This window comes from Crocodylus porosus, unplaced genomic scaffold (genome assembly GCF_001723895.1).
Source record: "Crocodylus porosus isolate Cpor-Errol unplaced genomic scaffold, CroPor_comp1, whole genome shotgun sequence".
NCBI classification, from domain to species: domain Eukaryota; kingdom Metazoa; phylum Chordata; order Crocodylia; family Crocodylidae; genus Crocodylus; species Crocodylus porosus.
In genome coordinates, this window is record NW_017728947.1 from 44,800,142 (window position 1) to 44,817,947 (window position 17,806).

General features: G+C 36.8%; 1 protein-coding gene across 2 annotated transcripts in view; it reads left to right on the forward strand.

Annotated features, from left to right (window-relative positions):
* FUT8 (fucosyltransferase 8) overlaps positions 1–15,162 on the forward strand; it is a 214,343-nt gene extending 199,181 nt beyond the window's left edge. For both annotated transcript variants that reach the window (XM_019551725.1, XM_019551724.1), the window contains 3 exons: positions 2,318–2,494; positions 5,818–5,968; positions 13,952–15,162. In XM_019551725.1, the coding sequence (XP_019407270.1) occupies positions 2,318–2,494; positions 5,818–5,968; positions 13,952–14,269 (646 nt within the window). In that variant the 3' untranslated portion in view covers positions 14,270–15,162. The remainder of the gene's footprint in view (positions 1–2,317; positions 2,495–5,817; positions 5,969–13,951) is intronic.
* The last annotated feature ends 2,644 nt before the right edge of the window (positions 15,163–17,806 follow it).

Here is a 17,806-nt window from a genome sequence, read left to right on the forward strand (position 1 = left end):
CAGCGGCCTCCTCCCAGCAAGCGAGGAGTTAACCCCTTCCCACCACGAGCCCGCTTACCTCCAGCTGTGCTGGGGGTCGGCAGGGGGCTCAGCGGCTGCTGAGGGGGTGTCTGGGGGGTTTCGGAGGAGTGGGGGTGCAGCGGGCTTCACCCGCGCGTCTCTCACCACTCCAGAGCCTACCTGAGTGAATTGATTCAGTCTTCTCAGATCAGTCTAATCTGGGTAGATTGAACTGATAAGCAAGTGAACAGACATTCACTTTTGATTCCAGAAGTGCAGCCACATGCCTGCAGTGGTCCAGGCCAGAAACTAGGGTGCTAGAGCACACCTCCCTGCTCAGGTGGAGCAGATATCTTGGGCCAAGCTAGCCTGCCCACTTCATGAGTAGGGGCTTGTGGGAGAGGTGCAAAGCATTGTATGATGCTGGGGGACTGGAGTTAACTGGACTTAGCAACCCCAGGGCTGCTCTTTTACCTCCCCCCTCCACCCCCCGCACCAGGCTATTTTTCTGCTTCTCCCCACACACGCATACTACCCAAACCTTTCACCCCCACACTTTCCAAAAGCTGATTCGAGTTCCGCTGCTTCTATCAGTGTTTGCTGCTGCTGGAGCCAAACAAATAAGTCCCAACTGGGGGAAGGATGGGGTGTAGGTTTGCTGGGAGGTGACCCAACCCCACCTGCAGGTTGGACCTGTTCCCTACCCCTCATGGGTTGTATCCTTCCCCCCAACCCCCAGCAGACCCCTGAGCCTTCCCACTAGGCTCCCCATCCCAACTTACCTGATATTTGGCAACCATTCTGAATCAATTTAACCTTCCTCTAATGCCCCCAAATATTTGTGTTTAGCCATACCAGATTGTCTAATTTCTGTCCCTAGCCTCAAAATATCACATTCAGCTCTTTCCTTTGATTTATGTACAGAGTAGCAAGATAGAGGGGCTCATTCTGATCACCTCATATTGCAATAAGAGCTAATTCTTCTGCTTTTTAGCACATGTACACATGATCTAGTTATTACAAATATTATATCCAGTTCTTATTGAGTACTTCCAGCTTTAGGGTAACAGTGTTCATAGAAAGTATTAAGATTCATAAAAGGTGTTAAGGTTGTGTAGTTTTCAGAAGCTTGAATTTTGTTGCACTACATGTTCTAGACAACCATAAGAAACTTCCGGGTAGCCTTAAACCTGTTTTAACTGAGATTTGTGTCACTGAATTGAAAACTCCTTCTGAATCTTCATATCAGATTTCACCTTATAGCCTGCACAGTCAGCTACCAGGGAACATGAAGATGCATGACAAAATATATGGTTGCAGTGTGAATGAAATAGTATATATGTAAGCAATTTTTTTTTCATTCCAGACATGCTATTGGCCTTAAACTCTTTAAATTTCTGAATGCTATTTGGAGATGATGATTTGTCCTGGGTTTTTAGATCATTTCTTAGCACATAAAATATGTATTTTATGTTCCTAGGTTTTTCATACAAGTGTTTGATATTTAAAAGATGTCAGAACTGGTACATTTTCTGATGAGGACAAGCCAAGTTCAATTTAAAAACCAGATAAAAAGCTCTTAGTGCAGTATGCAGAAAACTGAAATGACTTGGAAGCATTTTGTAACAGTAGAACTTAGGAAAGGAAAAATTGTCTGAAAAATGCATTTGCTTTGCAGGCCAGAGAGAATGTAATGCTATCTACCATGACAAATATATCTATATATAAAAAATATGTATTATTATTTCCCTGAAGAAGTTTAAATTCTGTAATCTGGCAACTTAATTAAATCTGCTGGGTATATGTAGAAAATAATACAGAAGGGTCAGCCTCAGTCTGTGGAAGGCTTAGAGAGGCTTACAAAATCATCTCTCTAAGATTGTATTATGACAGATGTGGAACACACATTTTTGGAGGCCAAATTCTAATAATAATTATATAGCTTCAAGTTTTCAGTTTTAGTCATATATTTTCAGTTTCAAGACCTGTATGATAGTTTATTATCCAGAGCATCACGTAACAACAGTAATGTCCTGGGGACCTGGGCATATTTCAGACTTTACAGTTAACAATTTCACAGATTGGCAAATATATTTCTATAGACCTCATTAACTTATAATCCTGTTTCATTTTATTTTAGTATTTTAATTTTATTTTTTTATTTAGTATTCACTTTAGTATTCATTCTTAACATTATAAAAGGCAAAAATGTTTAGACTAAGTTAAAGTCTAAATTTCAGTCTTGAAACCTGAAATTTGCCTATCATGAAGTATTTACTAGTAGACTCCCAAATTTCTGCCGGTTTTTTTTTTTCAGTGTTCACGTACGGAGAACTGACAAAGTAGGAACAGAGGCAGCATTTCATCCTATTGAAGAATACATGGTACATGTTGAAGAACATTTTGAGCTTCTTGCCCGCAGAATGCATATTGACAAAAAACGAGTTTATTTGGCTACCGATGACCCTTCATTACTACAAGAGGCAAAATCCAAGTAAGATGAACTACATTTGCATTATTCAGATTGAAATGGAAATATCCTTTAGAGTTAGGAAAAGAGCTTCAATTCCTGACCTTGTGGGTGTGCCTACATGAGACACTTAATACAGAGTGGCCTAATAACACTGCTCAGTAGCGCATCACAGCATCACAGTAGTGCTAATGCCCTATTATTAGGCTGCTATGCAGTAGCATCACTAAAAAGGCATTTACCGGTGCTACTGGGCAGTAACTCTAGTTACTGTGCATTTAGTTAGTACTTTGTTAATCAAGTACGAGATTAAATGTGTGGTTACTACTGCACATTTATGAACGTGTAGACCAGGGATGGCTAAAATGCAGCCCGCAGGCTGGATGTGGCCCACCAGGACATTGTCTGACCTGTGGGGCCCCTAAAAAATTTAAAACATTAATATTTAGCTGCCCCTGGCTGCCTGTCATGTGGCCCTCAATGGCTTGCCAAACCTCAGTAAGCAGCCCTCCGCCTGAAATAATTGTCTGTCCCAGTGTAGATGCACCCTGTATGTACAACTCTTCTTGTAGGTAATTCAACATAGTGTTTGTAGTGTCATTTATATAGCTGCAATCACACTTAAAACTCTAGCTGCTTTTGTAAGTTGTTGATTAGACGTCTTAGAAATCTTTTTGCTGGAAATTTTTCCCCATTTTGTCTACTTGAAAATTAAGATCTTGGAAAGGTTGAACAAAATATCTTTAGCTATTTAAAAGTAATTTTAAAACAGAAAAAGAGGAGGAAAAATGTATTTTTAAAATCCAATCCTGATTTCTAGTTTATAAAATACATTTGCAAATTAACAAAGAACTGTATAATTATATGGTTAAAGTATCCATGCCCAGATCATGCCTTTCTGTGGAAAAACTCACAGGATGGAAGGATCAGAGAAAACCTTTGATAATTTCTCAAGAAGCCTCTATATTACATCACTGGAGAACTGCTGAAGTAGGTTTTGGGGATCTTGCCCCCAATCTGACCATTCTCTTTCATTCTCTGCCCCCCAACTTCCCATGCCTCTCAGATGATCCGTTTGCAGCTCCCTCCCGTGTCCCACCCCACCCTGGCTGGGCAGCCTCAGCTCTGTTCCCTCCCTTACCATGGGGCCCTCAATCTGCTCCCCCATGCCTTTTCCCTTGCCCCTCCCCTTCTACCACAGCAGGCTTACCAGCTGGACTCAGCTCTCCAAGCTGCCAGGCTGTGCTCCTCACTGCCTATGTGCTGCACTGTGGCTGCGTGTGTGCATGGGGTATTTATCAGCTAAATTATCGGCCACATCAGGCAAAAAAACACCTGCCGATTTCTGATATAGTCAATTTTCTTATATAGGTGCCGATCCAATATTGGTTCAATGTATTGGTACACCTCTAAGAAATAAAAACATTGTTCACTTAACACTGTCTTGTAGACTACAGTGTCATATACAGATGTATCTAATAGGAATTTAACTAATAGAATTTTCTCACTCAGAGTGTATCTGGTGCTTTGCAAGCATTGAATTTAAACAAATAAGCTAACCCTCTTGACCTGATGTTTATAAATGTATATTATATTTTTCCTTTTAGTTTGTGGATAAAAACAAAGACACAAGATGGGAAAAATCCAAAATAAAAATCCTTTCAGCAACGTAGCCTTAAATTGGTAAATTTAAACATTGAAAAGGCAGTAATACAAAAATTAAGATTATCTTTCAATTCAGCCGTATTATACTTAATATTTTCAATTATAGGTTGTAACTGTACATTATTGTAGCCGTGTGTTTGTTCAAATACTTGTGTGTTATATATTCTACTGCACATGTACATTTCTGTGGCAGCTTAAGGTAAACTCCATCAGATTTGTATTTAAATTTGAAAAGAAGTAATTCACTTACTGTAACATTTTTTATTTACTCAGATGCCACACATACTCTTTTTTTCTTTCTAAATTGGAGCGTGCATCTTAAGCAGGGAAACTGATTTTTCTGTGCTGGAATAGATGTAGTAATGGCCACTGTGCCTTTCCCTTCTCTCCCCAGCAGCAAGCGTTGGGGGCAGAGTTCATCATTCAGTGTCAATGCTAGAGTTAACCCTCCCACAGCCACTGCTGAATTGGCAGTAGCTTTTGGCTAAGCAGGGAGGGAAGGATGAGTTAGCTGAAGAAGAGGCTATGCCTCTGCTCCATAGCTCAGCTTTCAGCCATGATTCTGGACACATCTTTTTTTTATTATTTTATCAAACAGCTCAGAAATACTTGTTTCATTACAGGTCAAAGAAATTATTTAGTCTGTCCTAAAAACGATCTCTTTCTGATTTTTTTTTTTTTTTTTTCTTGTAATTTTTCCAAAAGAATGTAAAAAAAATAAATAAAAATCACTGTTTTCAGAATTTTTTTTTAATTTGGGGAGGTTCAATCTGTTACAAAAAATCCTTGTTGTTTCCACAGCTCTAAGTATTGAGTCCTATATTATTGTATTATAAAGTGCAATTGATTCTTTTCCAGTTTGTTCATTTGTTTATGTAAAAGATCCTATCGCTAGCGGGTCAGTTCCACGTGACGTGTTCAAGACCCATGATGCTCAGCTTTCTGATCTGTGGCCCAGTTAAGTGGTGCAGAGGCAGTTCACAGGCTGGATCCAATGGAAGGGTACCATGTGTGGGATTGGGCCCCATACACTAGATCCAGGACACTAGTATGATCTGTTCCACTGGGCTGTGCATCCTTTTGCCCAAGGGACTCCCCAGGAGTCCAGAACTTTGGCAGTGGGGAACAGCGGCAGGATTAATTGCTGTGGCTCTGGGACCTGTTAGTGCTACCATTGCTTTCCGATCACAAAATTTTCAGACCTGTGGGGAGCCCTGCAGGCTAGATGACAGCCCCATGGGCCCTATTTGGTCTACAACCTGGAGTTTGAGCACCAGTGTTCTAGACAGAAGTTTCTAGGAAGTAACAATAGGAAATGCAGCTAAAACAACATAATTTCAAAGATTAGTCTCATACTGTCTATCTTAAGATTTCATGCAGCGTCATAGTATTTGAGCACCTTCCATGTAAAAACAATAGCAACTGGAAAGTTTCTAGTAGAGTTTCTGGAGTTTCTGGCTCTTCTTCCTTTGCAGAGCCAAAACTCTAATAGGTGTAGGTCTTTTTTGGTGTGTGGGACAAGTGAAGTCAAGGCTGAAATTTTCTAGTGACCAACAATACTGTAGTACATTCTATAGATCAGAAACAAATGCTTTAAAAGCTTATGCATGTGGTCAAGATGGTGTTCTTGTTACAAAGTTTTTATGAGTCTTGCTTTAATAAATTGTGTTACATTTTTCTAGATATCCAAATTATGAATTTATCAGTGATAACTCGATATCGTGGTCAGCTGGGCTTCATAATCGATACACTGAAAACTCACTCCGGGGTGTAATTTTGGATATCCATTTTCTGTCTCAGGCAGACTTCCTTGTCTGTACATTTTCTTCGCAGGTAAAGCACAAAATGCCTATCTAAATGTACAGTATAGCTGCTAATTCTTTTAATTGTCTCTTTTCTTTATGCTAGCTAATGCAATAACAATACCATGTTCTTAATGTTTTATAGTGAATGTTTCATAGAAGAATGAAGAGATTTAGTATAATACTATCTGAATCTCTTTCTGATTGTTAGCACTCACTGGTTGATTACTTCTCTTCTGCAGAAGTCAATTGTTATAGTTGTTGGTTTTGTCAGGGCATTTAAAAGAAGTAGAAGTAATTAAGCTTGCTTAATCATTTATGATGTTGCATACAGTCAGTATATAATCCAAAATCATCTATTTCTGCACCTTTTTATGTTGATACTGAGAGGTTTTAAATAACTCTGTTTTAGACATCTCTTGGTTATTGTATAGGAGTTATGAGAGAGGGTGGGAGGAAGAAATGTAATTTTCCAGGGTCAATTACATTTCCACAATCCCAGAAACAGTACAGTAAACTTAAGTTTAATTCATTGTGATTTGCTGTTGCAGATAATTACATGCTCTAGGCTTTTCTTGAGTGGCCTGCCTGATGAAGCAAGTCCAGAGTCCAATGACATTATGAATGATGCAATGATTAGTGTTGGCATTTTCTTTTCTATTATATATACACATACTTATTTAATGGATCATGAAAAGTTGTTAAGGATTTCACCTCTTCTCTAAAACCATGTGAAATAAATGTATTTTTCCAGCACAGGCACCAGTTGTCAAATTTCAGCCTCTCTGAAAGTTGCAGAATCCTCACCAAGAATATGCAGACTGCTCTCCCTTATAATAATGGTGATCCAGGTTAAATGTATTCACTGACTACAACAGTGGCAGCATATCACAGAGAAAGAGAGAGTCCTCAGTTTAGGAAGGTTCCAGGCCATTATGGGTTTTTATAGGTCACGCCCAAGCTGTTAAACTCTACAGAAGTTTTTAGGTAGGTAGGGCAAACCTGGAGTAACAGTGTCCATGTGCTGTGAGCTAGATGCTCTATTTATTAATGAATCTGTGACAACGAACCAGGAGAATGTCACACATTTCTATTAAACAAGAGCTCTTAAATGCTTTTTTAACCAAAGTGAAAAGATAGATATATTTGTAGAAAGAGAGAAATGAGTTGCATATAATATAAAAAAAAGAGGTGGGATGGAACTCAAAATTTCCAGTTTTATACACTTTTATTACTAAAGTCATTTCAAAGGGAGAACATACTTGAAACATTTATATATTTATGGAAAATGGAACATTTTGGGTTCTGTATCACAGCTTTTCATGCTTTTTTTTTTTCTCTTTTTCTTTCTTTTCCTCTCTTTTTCTTTCTGTGTTTGTATGTAAATATATCAGAAACATTTAATCCATTTGTAAAGGAACAGACTTTTATCTAAAAGTTTCCAGGAGACTTCAGAGAGAAGATTACCAACTCTTTAATCTTCATTCAGAAGATCAACATGAAATTATTTTGATAAAGTTGATATTTGGCTTCTTGTAGCTTAAAAGTGATCATAGGCAGCCTTTTGCAATAGAAAGAATGATGTGAGATTGTTGCTGCAGAATCAGATGTCTTCTTTAATTTGGAGCAGGTATAGTTTTATTCCTTTTACAGGATTTATTTATGGGATTCATTTGATTCAATATTATACTGAACTGAGACCCTAGAGAAAGAGCTGCACTCCATGAAGAGATGTAGTGACAAGCACACTTCCCTGTGAGCTTAGAAGTACTAGGAGGCTATCTGGTTCCTTAGCACTCCTGTGGCAATGTGGGCTCACACTGCCCTTTTCTAGGGGCTGTGCTTAAATGTCATAAAATAGCCCCAGCAAAACAGCTCTCCTGGGACTACCTCTACAGGTTTTTTTTAGCCCCATGTATTTTTTTTTAAAATGGGTAAAAATGAAATATACTGAATATTAATCCTGTCTAGCTATTATCTAAGTGAGAAGCACTGACTTCAGAAATGAGCTGAGCTAATGAAGATTAGAATACTTGCTATGCTTTAATTAAACAGCTGCATTTAACACTTCAAGGTTAGTGCTGACTCTACTATCTTAAAGTTTAATCGCATGAAGTTGTCTCCATGGGAGTTTGGTTCTATCTGGTTTAAAATCAGATTAGCTAGTTTAAGAGCTAAGTTTGTTCTTCAGAAGCAAGCATTCTGAGTGATGAGGTCAGCCTTCAAAAATAATGAGCACCAGAGAGCTTTTTATAAATATTGGCAAATTAATCAAACCGTGTATTCCATCCTGTTAATAATTAAATCACAGGGGGTTTTTTAGTCCTTTTTCTTTTCTTCATGTTGTCTCTTGAAATAAAGCAACCATAGTGAGGAGACATTGGTAATTAAAGAAAAAGGGAAAGAGAGAGATCTTGAAGATCAGGATGGAAATTAATTTTTTTTTTTAAAAATTAAATTTTAACAAATCGACCAATGTTTAGTGTACCGTGATATTATACCCCTCACTTCACAGAAATCATTTTCATGTTGTACATATGTTTGAAGTATTTGCTTTCTAAATTTAAATAGCTTTCCAATATATAGGGGTAATCTGAATCTGTGAAATTATATTTACCTTGTAAAAATAAGTATGCATGCTACTTTTTGTGATTCACAAGGCATAGTGGTCAGAATAGATTTGGATAAAAGTTTGGGTTTACCATACATTTTTATTATTGGGTGGAAATAATTTCTTTGTAATTTAAATTAATATTTTGCCAGTCTCTCCTTTTTCAAGACTGTGTGAATGTGGACTCCCCCTCCCACTTCCACCCCTCTCTTTTGTCCTTCCCTCCTCTGGAGGCTATGAGGACAAAGCAGCACCAAAGACCATTCATTGATTCTGACTGCCCATTAGCAGAGTTAGACTGCCACTGGCATTTACTATCTTATTTAAGGCAGAGATATGTTATTCTGATTATCTTAAAGAAAATAATAATACCTAAATATAGATAGAATTCCGTTTATCAGGAGTGTCAGTATTGGAATGGTACAGATCCCATAAGAGCTGCTAGCTTTTTCTTCCATGCACTAGAAAAGAAAACGTGGCTTTAAGCAGTAGCATAGCTAAGTGGGAACAACCAGGGAACAAGTCCCAGGTGCCAATTTAGGAAGGATACAAAACTAGCAGCCGTTGGCCCTGACAGCCCACCTGCAGCTGTAATTCAGTGTGTTGTTGCCATCCAGGCCACAGAATTGCCCTGTTACACTTCTGGCTTTAAGTCAGTCTCTCAGCACTGATCCCCTTCTCCAGTAAAGCACAAGAAAAAACTAGATGGGACTTGGAGAGAAAGTGATTAGCAGTACCGTAACAATCAGAGCTTCAGATTCCAGAACTGATGTCTGCATTACCTTCTACTGAATTGGTGGTATGATGACTATTCAGCCACCTTTGGCACTTCGTCACCCAACAACAAAGATGATGCAGCACCAAATCATTCAAATGCATCCTACGTCACTAGTGCTGTAGTTAGTTAGATCATCATACTCATTACCATGAAGCTCTGTGAAAACTTCCTTTGCTACCCCAGCAAACCTTAAAAATAACCCCAGCATCAGAATCCCATTATTGGACATATGTTCCATAATTGGCATTTCAAGACCGTCTCTGGTGAGGAAATCCAGAAATCAGTTATGAAGCTTTAATTAAAGTCCATCAAGCATCAAGAAATCTCCTGGGATAGCTCCTCCTTTGGAAGATTTTTTTTTCCAATGTCATCTTCAGAAACCTCCAATAAAATATCTCTAAAGCGTTGTTTTTTTCCATCAACCACAACTGAAGAAAATTGCACTGGATCATTATTCATTTAGAGGTCACTCTGTTATGTAGGAGGATATTGTTACCACACGAATGGACTCTAAAGGGATTCAGTTCATAACATATGCCTTTTTAATCTCATGGTCATTTAGGTGCTCTATGCCTTTGTTCCTTTTGCTTTCTTCCCCAGAGTTTTAAGGAAGGGAAAATGTGACTGAAAATTCTTACACATCCAGTTTAGCCTTTTCAGTTTTCGTGTTCTGACCTTCTACACATATTGGATCATTGATTTCTTACTCTGCCACATATGAGGAACATAATCTTCTTAGTTTCTGATCTCAAACTACACCCAGATTCCATCTCCCTGCAACTTGTCACATGGAGGCACCCTGGATGACAACTGTGGGCACGATATGTTCTTTAAAAGTATAGTCAATTCTACTATAAACTAGAAACACCTTCATTACAAAGAGCAAGGTTTGTTTTTGATAATACCTTTTATTTGACCAGCTGTGTAGCTGGGAGAGAAGTAGGAGGATACCATTTTATGCCCAGAAGTTTGTATGAAATCTCTCCCAATTACGTAGTTGATCCAATATAAGATATTACCGAAGGAGTCTTGTTTCTCTTACATTTCGTGGACCATCAGAGCTGTACTAATACTTCCACCCTACTACTTCACTATAAAGGGTAAACGGTAATGGATTTTGTTGCAGGAGTTAGGAAATGTGAATCTTGTTTAGTCAGATATTCCATTGTATTCTGGACTGTATATTGTTTTTTAAAACTTCAGGTTTGCTCTTGAGCTCCATCAAACTCCATTTAGCACCAATTTCATCCTGTTACCTACCTGTTCAGAACACATCAATAGTTAGTCATTAAATAGTTGGACAAGCCAAATCTAGTCTTCACTGGCCCTTGAAAGGTGGCCTGAAACGCATTGTACAACTTCTTACATCTCGAACACATCATGTAGCAGTGGGTAGCTGTGACCACACTTCTACTTAGGGTGATGGCACACATCAAGCAATGCAGCATGTGTGAGGGCACCACTTACAGGCATGGTAAGATCTCACACAGTCAGATATAGCCAGATTTCTGGCCTGAAAGAAGGTCTCCTATGGATAAGAAGATTCCCCAATGGTACTTAAAATTGGTACTTTAGTTTTTAATAGAATCAACATTTGAGCTGGTGAGCTGTTGTCACAAGCTTAATGTGTCATCTATTAACAAAATCCACATTTGTAATAGCTATTGCTCTGATTTACAGGATCAGTAGGATTCCAGACTCTTATACATATTGGATAGCAATGAGATAGCATCCTATATTTATTTCAAATATTGTTTTATATTTTCACGTTAATCAATGCATATCCAATTACTAATATTATTTCACCAACAGGAGACTCGAAACATCATATGTGGGATGTTAAGGGTACATTATTTTACTACCAAACAGGGTTAGACACTTTCACAAGTATCTTAGGCCATTTCTTAATTAGGATGTGAGAAAGTATACATGAATATTATTCTTGTAGCAGATCTAAATGCAAGCAAATACTAGGTGAGAAATTATCAACATGTATTCAATTGCATTAAAACAATATATAATATTAATATAATAAATTAAACTTAACCAAAGTATATTGGTTTTATTCAAATAAAGCATGAAATACCCAAGCGTCATGTTTCAGTAGCATTGTAGTAATTGCAAATCTTAGAGTTGCACATGGTCACACATTTATTAGTCATTATTTTGAGACAGCATCGAGATCAGGTACTAAAATACAGAAAGCAGTTCTTCAGTATTTTCACAAACTGATAGTTTCTACCATTTGACTTAACAATTTCATAGTAATTCTTTCTTCTGTCCCTAAAGAAACTGAACTTTCAAGTGTTTGTTATACTGTATATTGTGCACTATAAATAAATAAGTGAGCAGACAAGTAAACATTTGACTTAAGATGGAAATTACTTACCTTGCAGTAGGAATGAAAGGCTGATCTATTATGGAATCTTTCAATCTGGGTTTCTGAAAGATACTTCTGTACATTGTCTATTTGCAAAAGTACTGCCTTGTTATTTTAAAGGTCAGAAAGAAAGGAGGAACACACAATTTATCATCTTACTGAAAGAAGAGACAATCTTAAGGACATTAGTAGGATGATTATAGTCCTACCCTTATTGGTCAAAATCCTACTCAACTCATCTTCAAATAGGAAAAAAAAAGAAATAAAATTAGATTATAATAATTTTACTTGGCTTTTATTGCTGGCTTTTAAATGAAGACACCTACATTTTTTAATTTATAATTTGAAGTTATTTGTTGGCTGTCTCTGTAAGCATGTATAATTTTGCCCATCTCCCTGATATTTTGCACAAGATAACTGTGTGGCATAAATGAGATGTATATGATCAAAGATTGTGATATCAGTAACCATCCATTCTTAACTCTTCCAGTTAGGAATGCCAAAGCTCCCTTGGGCCCATTGCCAAGAAAACCCTATTTCCCATTTTCATAGACTTTGTGTACTTAAGATTGACAGCTTCGTAGTTCCTGAAGAACACAGCTGTCAAAGGTGATCATAGTCTCTGAGAGAGACTCATTGAGTTGAAAACCTTGAGCCACATCAATAGGGAACCTTGCAAATTAGGATTGAATCACTGGACCTGATCCAGTATTCTATGCAAGATCAACCTAATAAGTTTTTTCCTTGGGTTAATGTGCTTCTGGTGGTTGGTGTTGATGAGGAAAGTTGCTGTATTCTAGGCTAATTGACGTTTATTTAAAGTTTCTTTGTTCATAACAAAGTATAGAGTATTGCAGTAATCAAGACAGGAGGTCACAAAGGTGTGGATCTCAGTGGCCACATTGTCTTCTGAGGAAGAGTCTTCCATCCAGTCATTAGGAAAAGAAAGCTTTCGTATAGCTGCAGTCATTTGAATATCCAGCAATTGTAAGATGTGTAAAAGGACTTATAGGGTGAGAAATTATTTTGCAGTACCTAGCAGACTTCCTCAATGAAGTGTTAGTTGATAAGGAACTTCTCAGAATTTCTCTCTTTCCAGTATCACCATCTGTTTCTTGCTGGGCTTCCATTTCGGGCAGTTGCTTCCCAGGCATAATTGTATCACTAATATCTCGTATCTCTCTTAAACACCCATGTCCTGCAGTTATATGATTATGTGAGAATTTCAGCTTTTGTTAAAAATTAAGCTGCTAGGCCTTATTGTTGTAGTCTTGGAAAGCTTGAAAATGTGACCATGAAAGTGTCAAAGAGAAGGCAAGTAAAAAAATTCCAAAAATTATAAGTAATAAAATCTAATTTTTTTTAAGATCTCATTAACTTGAGTATCTAAATCAACTGAGAGCATCCTAATTTTAAATGCTGTCAATTAGCAAGTCATATATTGGGATAGCTTGAAGTTGTTGATGTTTTAATGCAAGGGAAAGGAGACATACAACTGTAAAGTCATCTGCATTCTCTAAACATTTAGAACATGTCACAGGACTGCCAATGGTCTCATTGCCAGACTCTGGAAGTATCCTCCCCAACCCACCCCCTCCCGCCCCCCAAAAGGGTTAGAATGGTTTGCATGCCATTCCACTGATTCCTGCTATGTCTGAAAAATGAAATAATGGTATTCAGTGGTATGAAACATTATAAAGAGCTCTAAGCAGGTAAATGTAGGTAGGCATCATATATGAGCAACACCACCATCATTGTCATTAGGGCTGACTTCATTTCATGACATGGCTTGAAAAGAAAAAAAACTAGATAAATGTTTGAGAAAATTATTTAAATTCTAAGGAAATATATGTTTGCCAAGATTTTTATGTAGAGCAGTGACAAATTTTACTCGTGAAAATTCTAAATCATTTAAAAAATGGACAAATGTAATATGCAGTTACTTATTAATACATGACTTTTTTTTACTTTCATCTCTTATTTGAAAACTATAAAGATGTTCTTTTCTTTCTTTTTACCAGATATGACATTAGGAATGCTAATACAAACTCAGTAAAACTCCATGTCATTTGTTAGCAAGGGTGCAGTGTTTCTTAGATACGCTATTGAATTTGGTATTTAAGATGGAAGTTCCAATACTTGACACGTCTATGAAATGGAACTGTGGAATAGAGGTGGTTGACTTCTATCATTCATTGGAAGCATATTGTACACTCATAACTTCTTTTCTTTTTTCTTTTCTAAGGTTTGTCGAGTTGCTTATGAAATTATGCAGACATTGCATCCGGATGCTTCAGAATATTTCCATTCTTTGGATGATATCTACTATTTTGGGGGACAGAATGCCCACAACCAGGTTGCTATTTATGCTCACCATCCACGAACTGCTGATGAAATCCCTATGGAACCTGGAGATATAATTGGTGTGGCTGGAAACCACTGGGATGGCTACTCTAAAGGCATCAATAGGAAACTAGGAAGAACAGGCCTTTACCCATCCTACAAAGTAAAGGAGAAAATTGAGACAGTCAAGTATCCTACATACCCAGAGGCTGACAAATAGAAGAGCATGAGGAGGATTGGCAGTAATTTTAAATTTTAATTGGTTTGAACCAATCAACATACTAACTAACGGCTTACATGGGATTTGAATTTGCATTTTAACATGTAGTTAAAATGAAAGCCTTTTATCATTCAAACTGGATAAGAAACTGAACACATAGATGGGCCATTATTTGAACTTCTTGTTGAACATATTTTGTTATATGCACTCTCACATATGTGCACACAAATACACACACACAGTCATACACACAACAGGGAAACTGTTGTTTTATACAGTTTGTCTCTTTCAAGATTTGTCTTGGTCATTAGTCATATGTGAGCTTTCGGCTCTCTTCTCTGCCATTAATTGACTGTAATACTCGGACTTACAACACTGCCACATTGTGTAATTTGCGTGACATGAACATATTTTGTATGTGCAGAATTTAAAACATGGTGCCTATATCTGAAAGATCTGTGACCTTTTTAGAAGAGCCATGCCCAAATACATTGATGGGCAAGAGTTGATATTAAACTGGTGTTGTCATGACCACTGAACTTGCTCCAGCCAACAAATTAAAAAATCAGACTAGAACATTTTTTTCTTTACAAGATTTTTTTAGCAATTCCATTGATTAGTTCACCTCATCATTAATAAAATAAAGGATTCATTCAAACAATAAAATATTCACTGTCTGTTAGGGACTTTTGTAAAACAATGTCATGAACAGATTCTTTAGTACTGAATGTTTCTGGACATTGTCTTTGATAACAAAAAATAAATTAAAAAATGATCAGCTGGAGTTTCATAGAAAATTTTTAAATATGCTGCTCTGTGGCATATCTGCCAAGCGGGTCAGTGTTTCTCAGAGTTCTGCGGAGAGTAAATTTCAACAAAATGTTTGCACTGGTTCTAGTTCTTTTTGTTGTTGTTTGCTTGCTTGTTATGTTTTTTTTAAAGATATTGTGCTGTGTTACTTTCCAACTTTCCATCTTGGGATCATAGGAAAGTAGGGCTGGAAGGGACCTCACAAGGTCATCTAGCAGGATCATCACTGACTAAACCCATCCCTGTCAAGGGTCTATCTAACCTGCTGTTGAAAACTTTCAAAGATGAAGATTTCACAGTTTTTCTAGGTAGCCTATCCCAATGCTTGACCACCCTTATAGTCAAAGGAATTTAGTCATATTTAATCTTTTCTGTTTCTTTTTTGAAAATAAAAGTCTGGTAGGGAATTATAAACAACCATTTATTAGTTTGACATTGAATATTGTCCCTTTGAAACTGAAACAAAAAAATCCATATTTATAGTCCTCATAATCAGATATGTCATTTCAAAAGCATAGGCTCATCTTTGTCTACTAATAGCAGGATTTCCCTTTTGTGCTAGCCAAACATTAAAAGACATTCATCAATTTACCTACAAAAGTAGGCTGTTGCCCTTGAATATGTACAGGGTTGGATTTTGATGCGTGACACAGAATTATTAATAATCCTGAACATTGTAAGGTATGTTATGAGTCTTTTCAGTGAAAATAACCTTAAATAATGTAAAAAGTAGTTTTCCTAACTTATTTTGAGTCTGTAAGATGTATGCAATTGTGGAATGTAGGATGTATTGGAAACAGTGTACCCAGTACAAATGGAAAATAACAATCTGCTTTATTGTATGTGACTCTGGTCACCCATGTTCAAGAAAGAAGTATTCAAAGTAGAACAGGTGCATAAAAAGGATACAAGGATGAGGAGGAGCGTAGAGAGTATATATGAAAAGAAACTTAGAAGAGCTTGGCTTGCTTAGCTTAGCAGAACAAAGCCCAGAGGAAAAACGATTGCTCACTATAAATACATCAGGTTGGTAAACAGGGAAAATAATTTTAAGTCAAAGGATGATGTTGACATAAGAACAAAAGATATAAACTATCCATTAGTAAATTAGGTTAGATAATAGAAGGTTTTAATCAACAGAGCAATGGGATTCTGGAACAGGCTTTCGGTAGTAGTGAGGGCAAGAAAACAAGGAAACTAACTGATTTTAAAATAAGGCAATATCAATATATGGAAGTGATTCTGTAATGTAGCTACCTAAAATAGCGGGAGACTTGTGCTGATGACCTAGGAGCCCCTTTTAGTATGGATTTAAAATGGTGTCTACATGCTTTAGGAATTCCAAAATCAGAGATAAAACTTCAATAGTGGATTCAGAGTAATGACTGCACAGAGTAAATTGCTGCAAATACCTACCTCAGTAACAAATGACAGTCTTTGTGAAAATAAGTTGAGAGTGAAGATATCCTTAAAGAGTGATTTTTATCTTTTCAAAACAAGGTTTTTATCCTCAGAGTAAAAGGAAGTGTATATAATTTAACCTATCTGAAGTTTCTTTTTAGTTATTTCTCAATGCATAATCCCTCTTCAATATTTTTAGATTTTGCAGTTTAAGTAAATATTGGTATTGGTTTTCTAAGGTTTTTGGTTACAACTGTAAACTTAAACTTCATGCTCCTTGCTTAGAAATGAATACAGAAATAATGTTCACAAATTAACAGATTTCCTCAAGATTCAGGTAAGTTGAATAAAAAAAATCATCCAGAAGGATAAGGCAAACAACAGAACATCCAAGAAGCAGGAAATACTGTTGCTGTGGGAGAAATAATAGTTGTAAGTTGGCAATTGTATAACAAACTGTAAAGCTTAACAAAAGCTTGGCAAGATGCTTGGACCTCCCTACTTGTTCTAAAGACACGAAGAGTAATGTGATTAATGATTTTGATAAAGGTAAGTTAAAAATAGTATACAATAATATATGATACAGTTAGTAACAAGGTATTTTTTACTTTTTAAAATGCAGCTGTAGAAGCTGACCCCTTGTTTTCTTGAGTCCTTCGGTCTTTGAGTACTTGCAGTGTCATACCTCTGTAACACTGCCCAGGGGAAAGAACCCATTTTTCTTGCCATTCTTGTGTCCAATAAGCACCTTTCTCTCTGCTTCCCTCAAGAATACTGGCTGGTAAGGTCCACAGATAAAAACTCCATATTGAATTTAAAAAATAGATGTGATAGACTTGGTTCTCAGTTATTGGAAAGTGTCTTTATGTAGTAGTAATTAGTATTTAGATGGCCCAGGGGTAAGTGAGAGTCTGTATTTATTATTGCAGTGTACACCATGGATTAAAAAACAAAAAATTATAGGACTGTGTCTAATAAAGACCTTAAAGAAACTTGATGAAACATATAATCAAGCTACTGAACAGAGTGGTTATAAAGAAACTGTTTCAAATTTTAATTAGTTCACAGAAGACTTAGTTCAACAGCAGCCTACATTTGTGTTTTTGTTTCTTCATACTAGAGCTGCAGAACTGACTAGTTTAGAAAACCTAAACCTCAGACCAGTTATAGCTCATGTTCTCTTTGATTCACTACTATTTTAATTTCTGTCATGTATTTAAATACATATTAATGTAATATTTTCCTATTCCACATATGATCGTAACATCTTCAATCATAACCTATTTCCAATGTATATAGCTGAATTTGTTTTCTTTAAAAAAACTC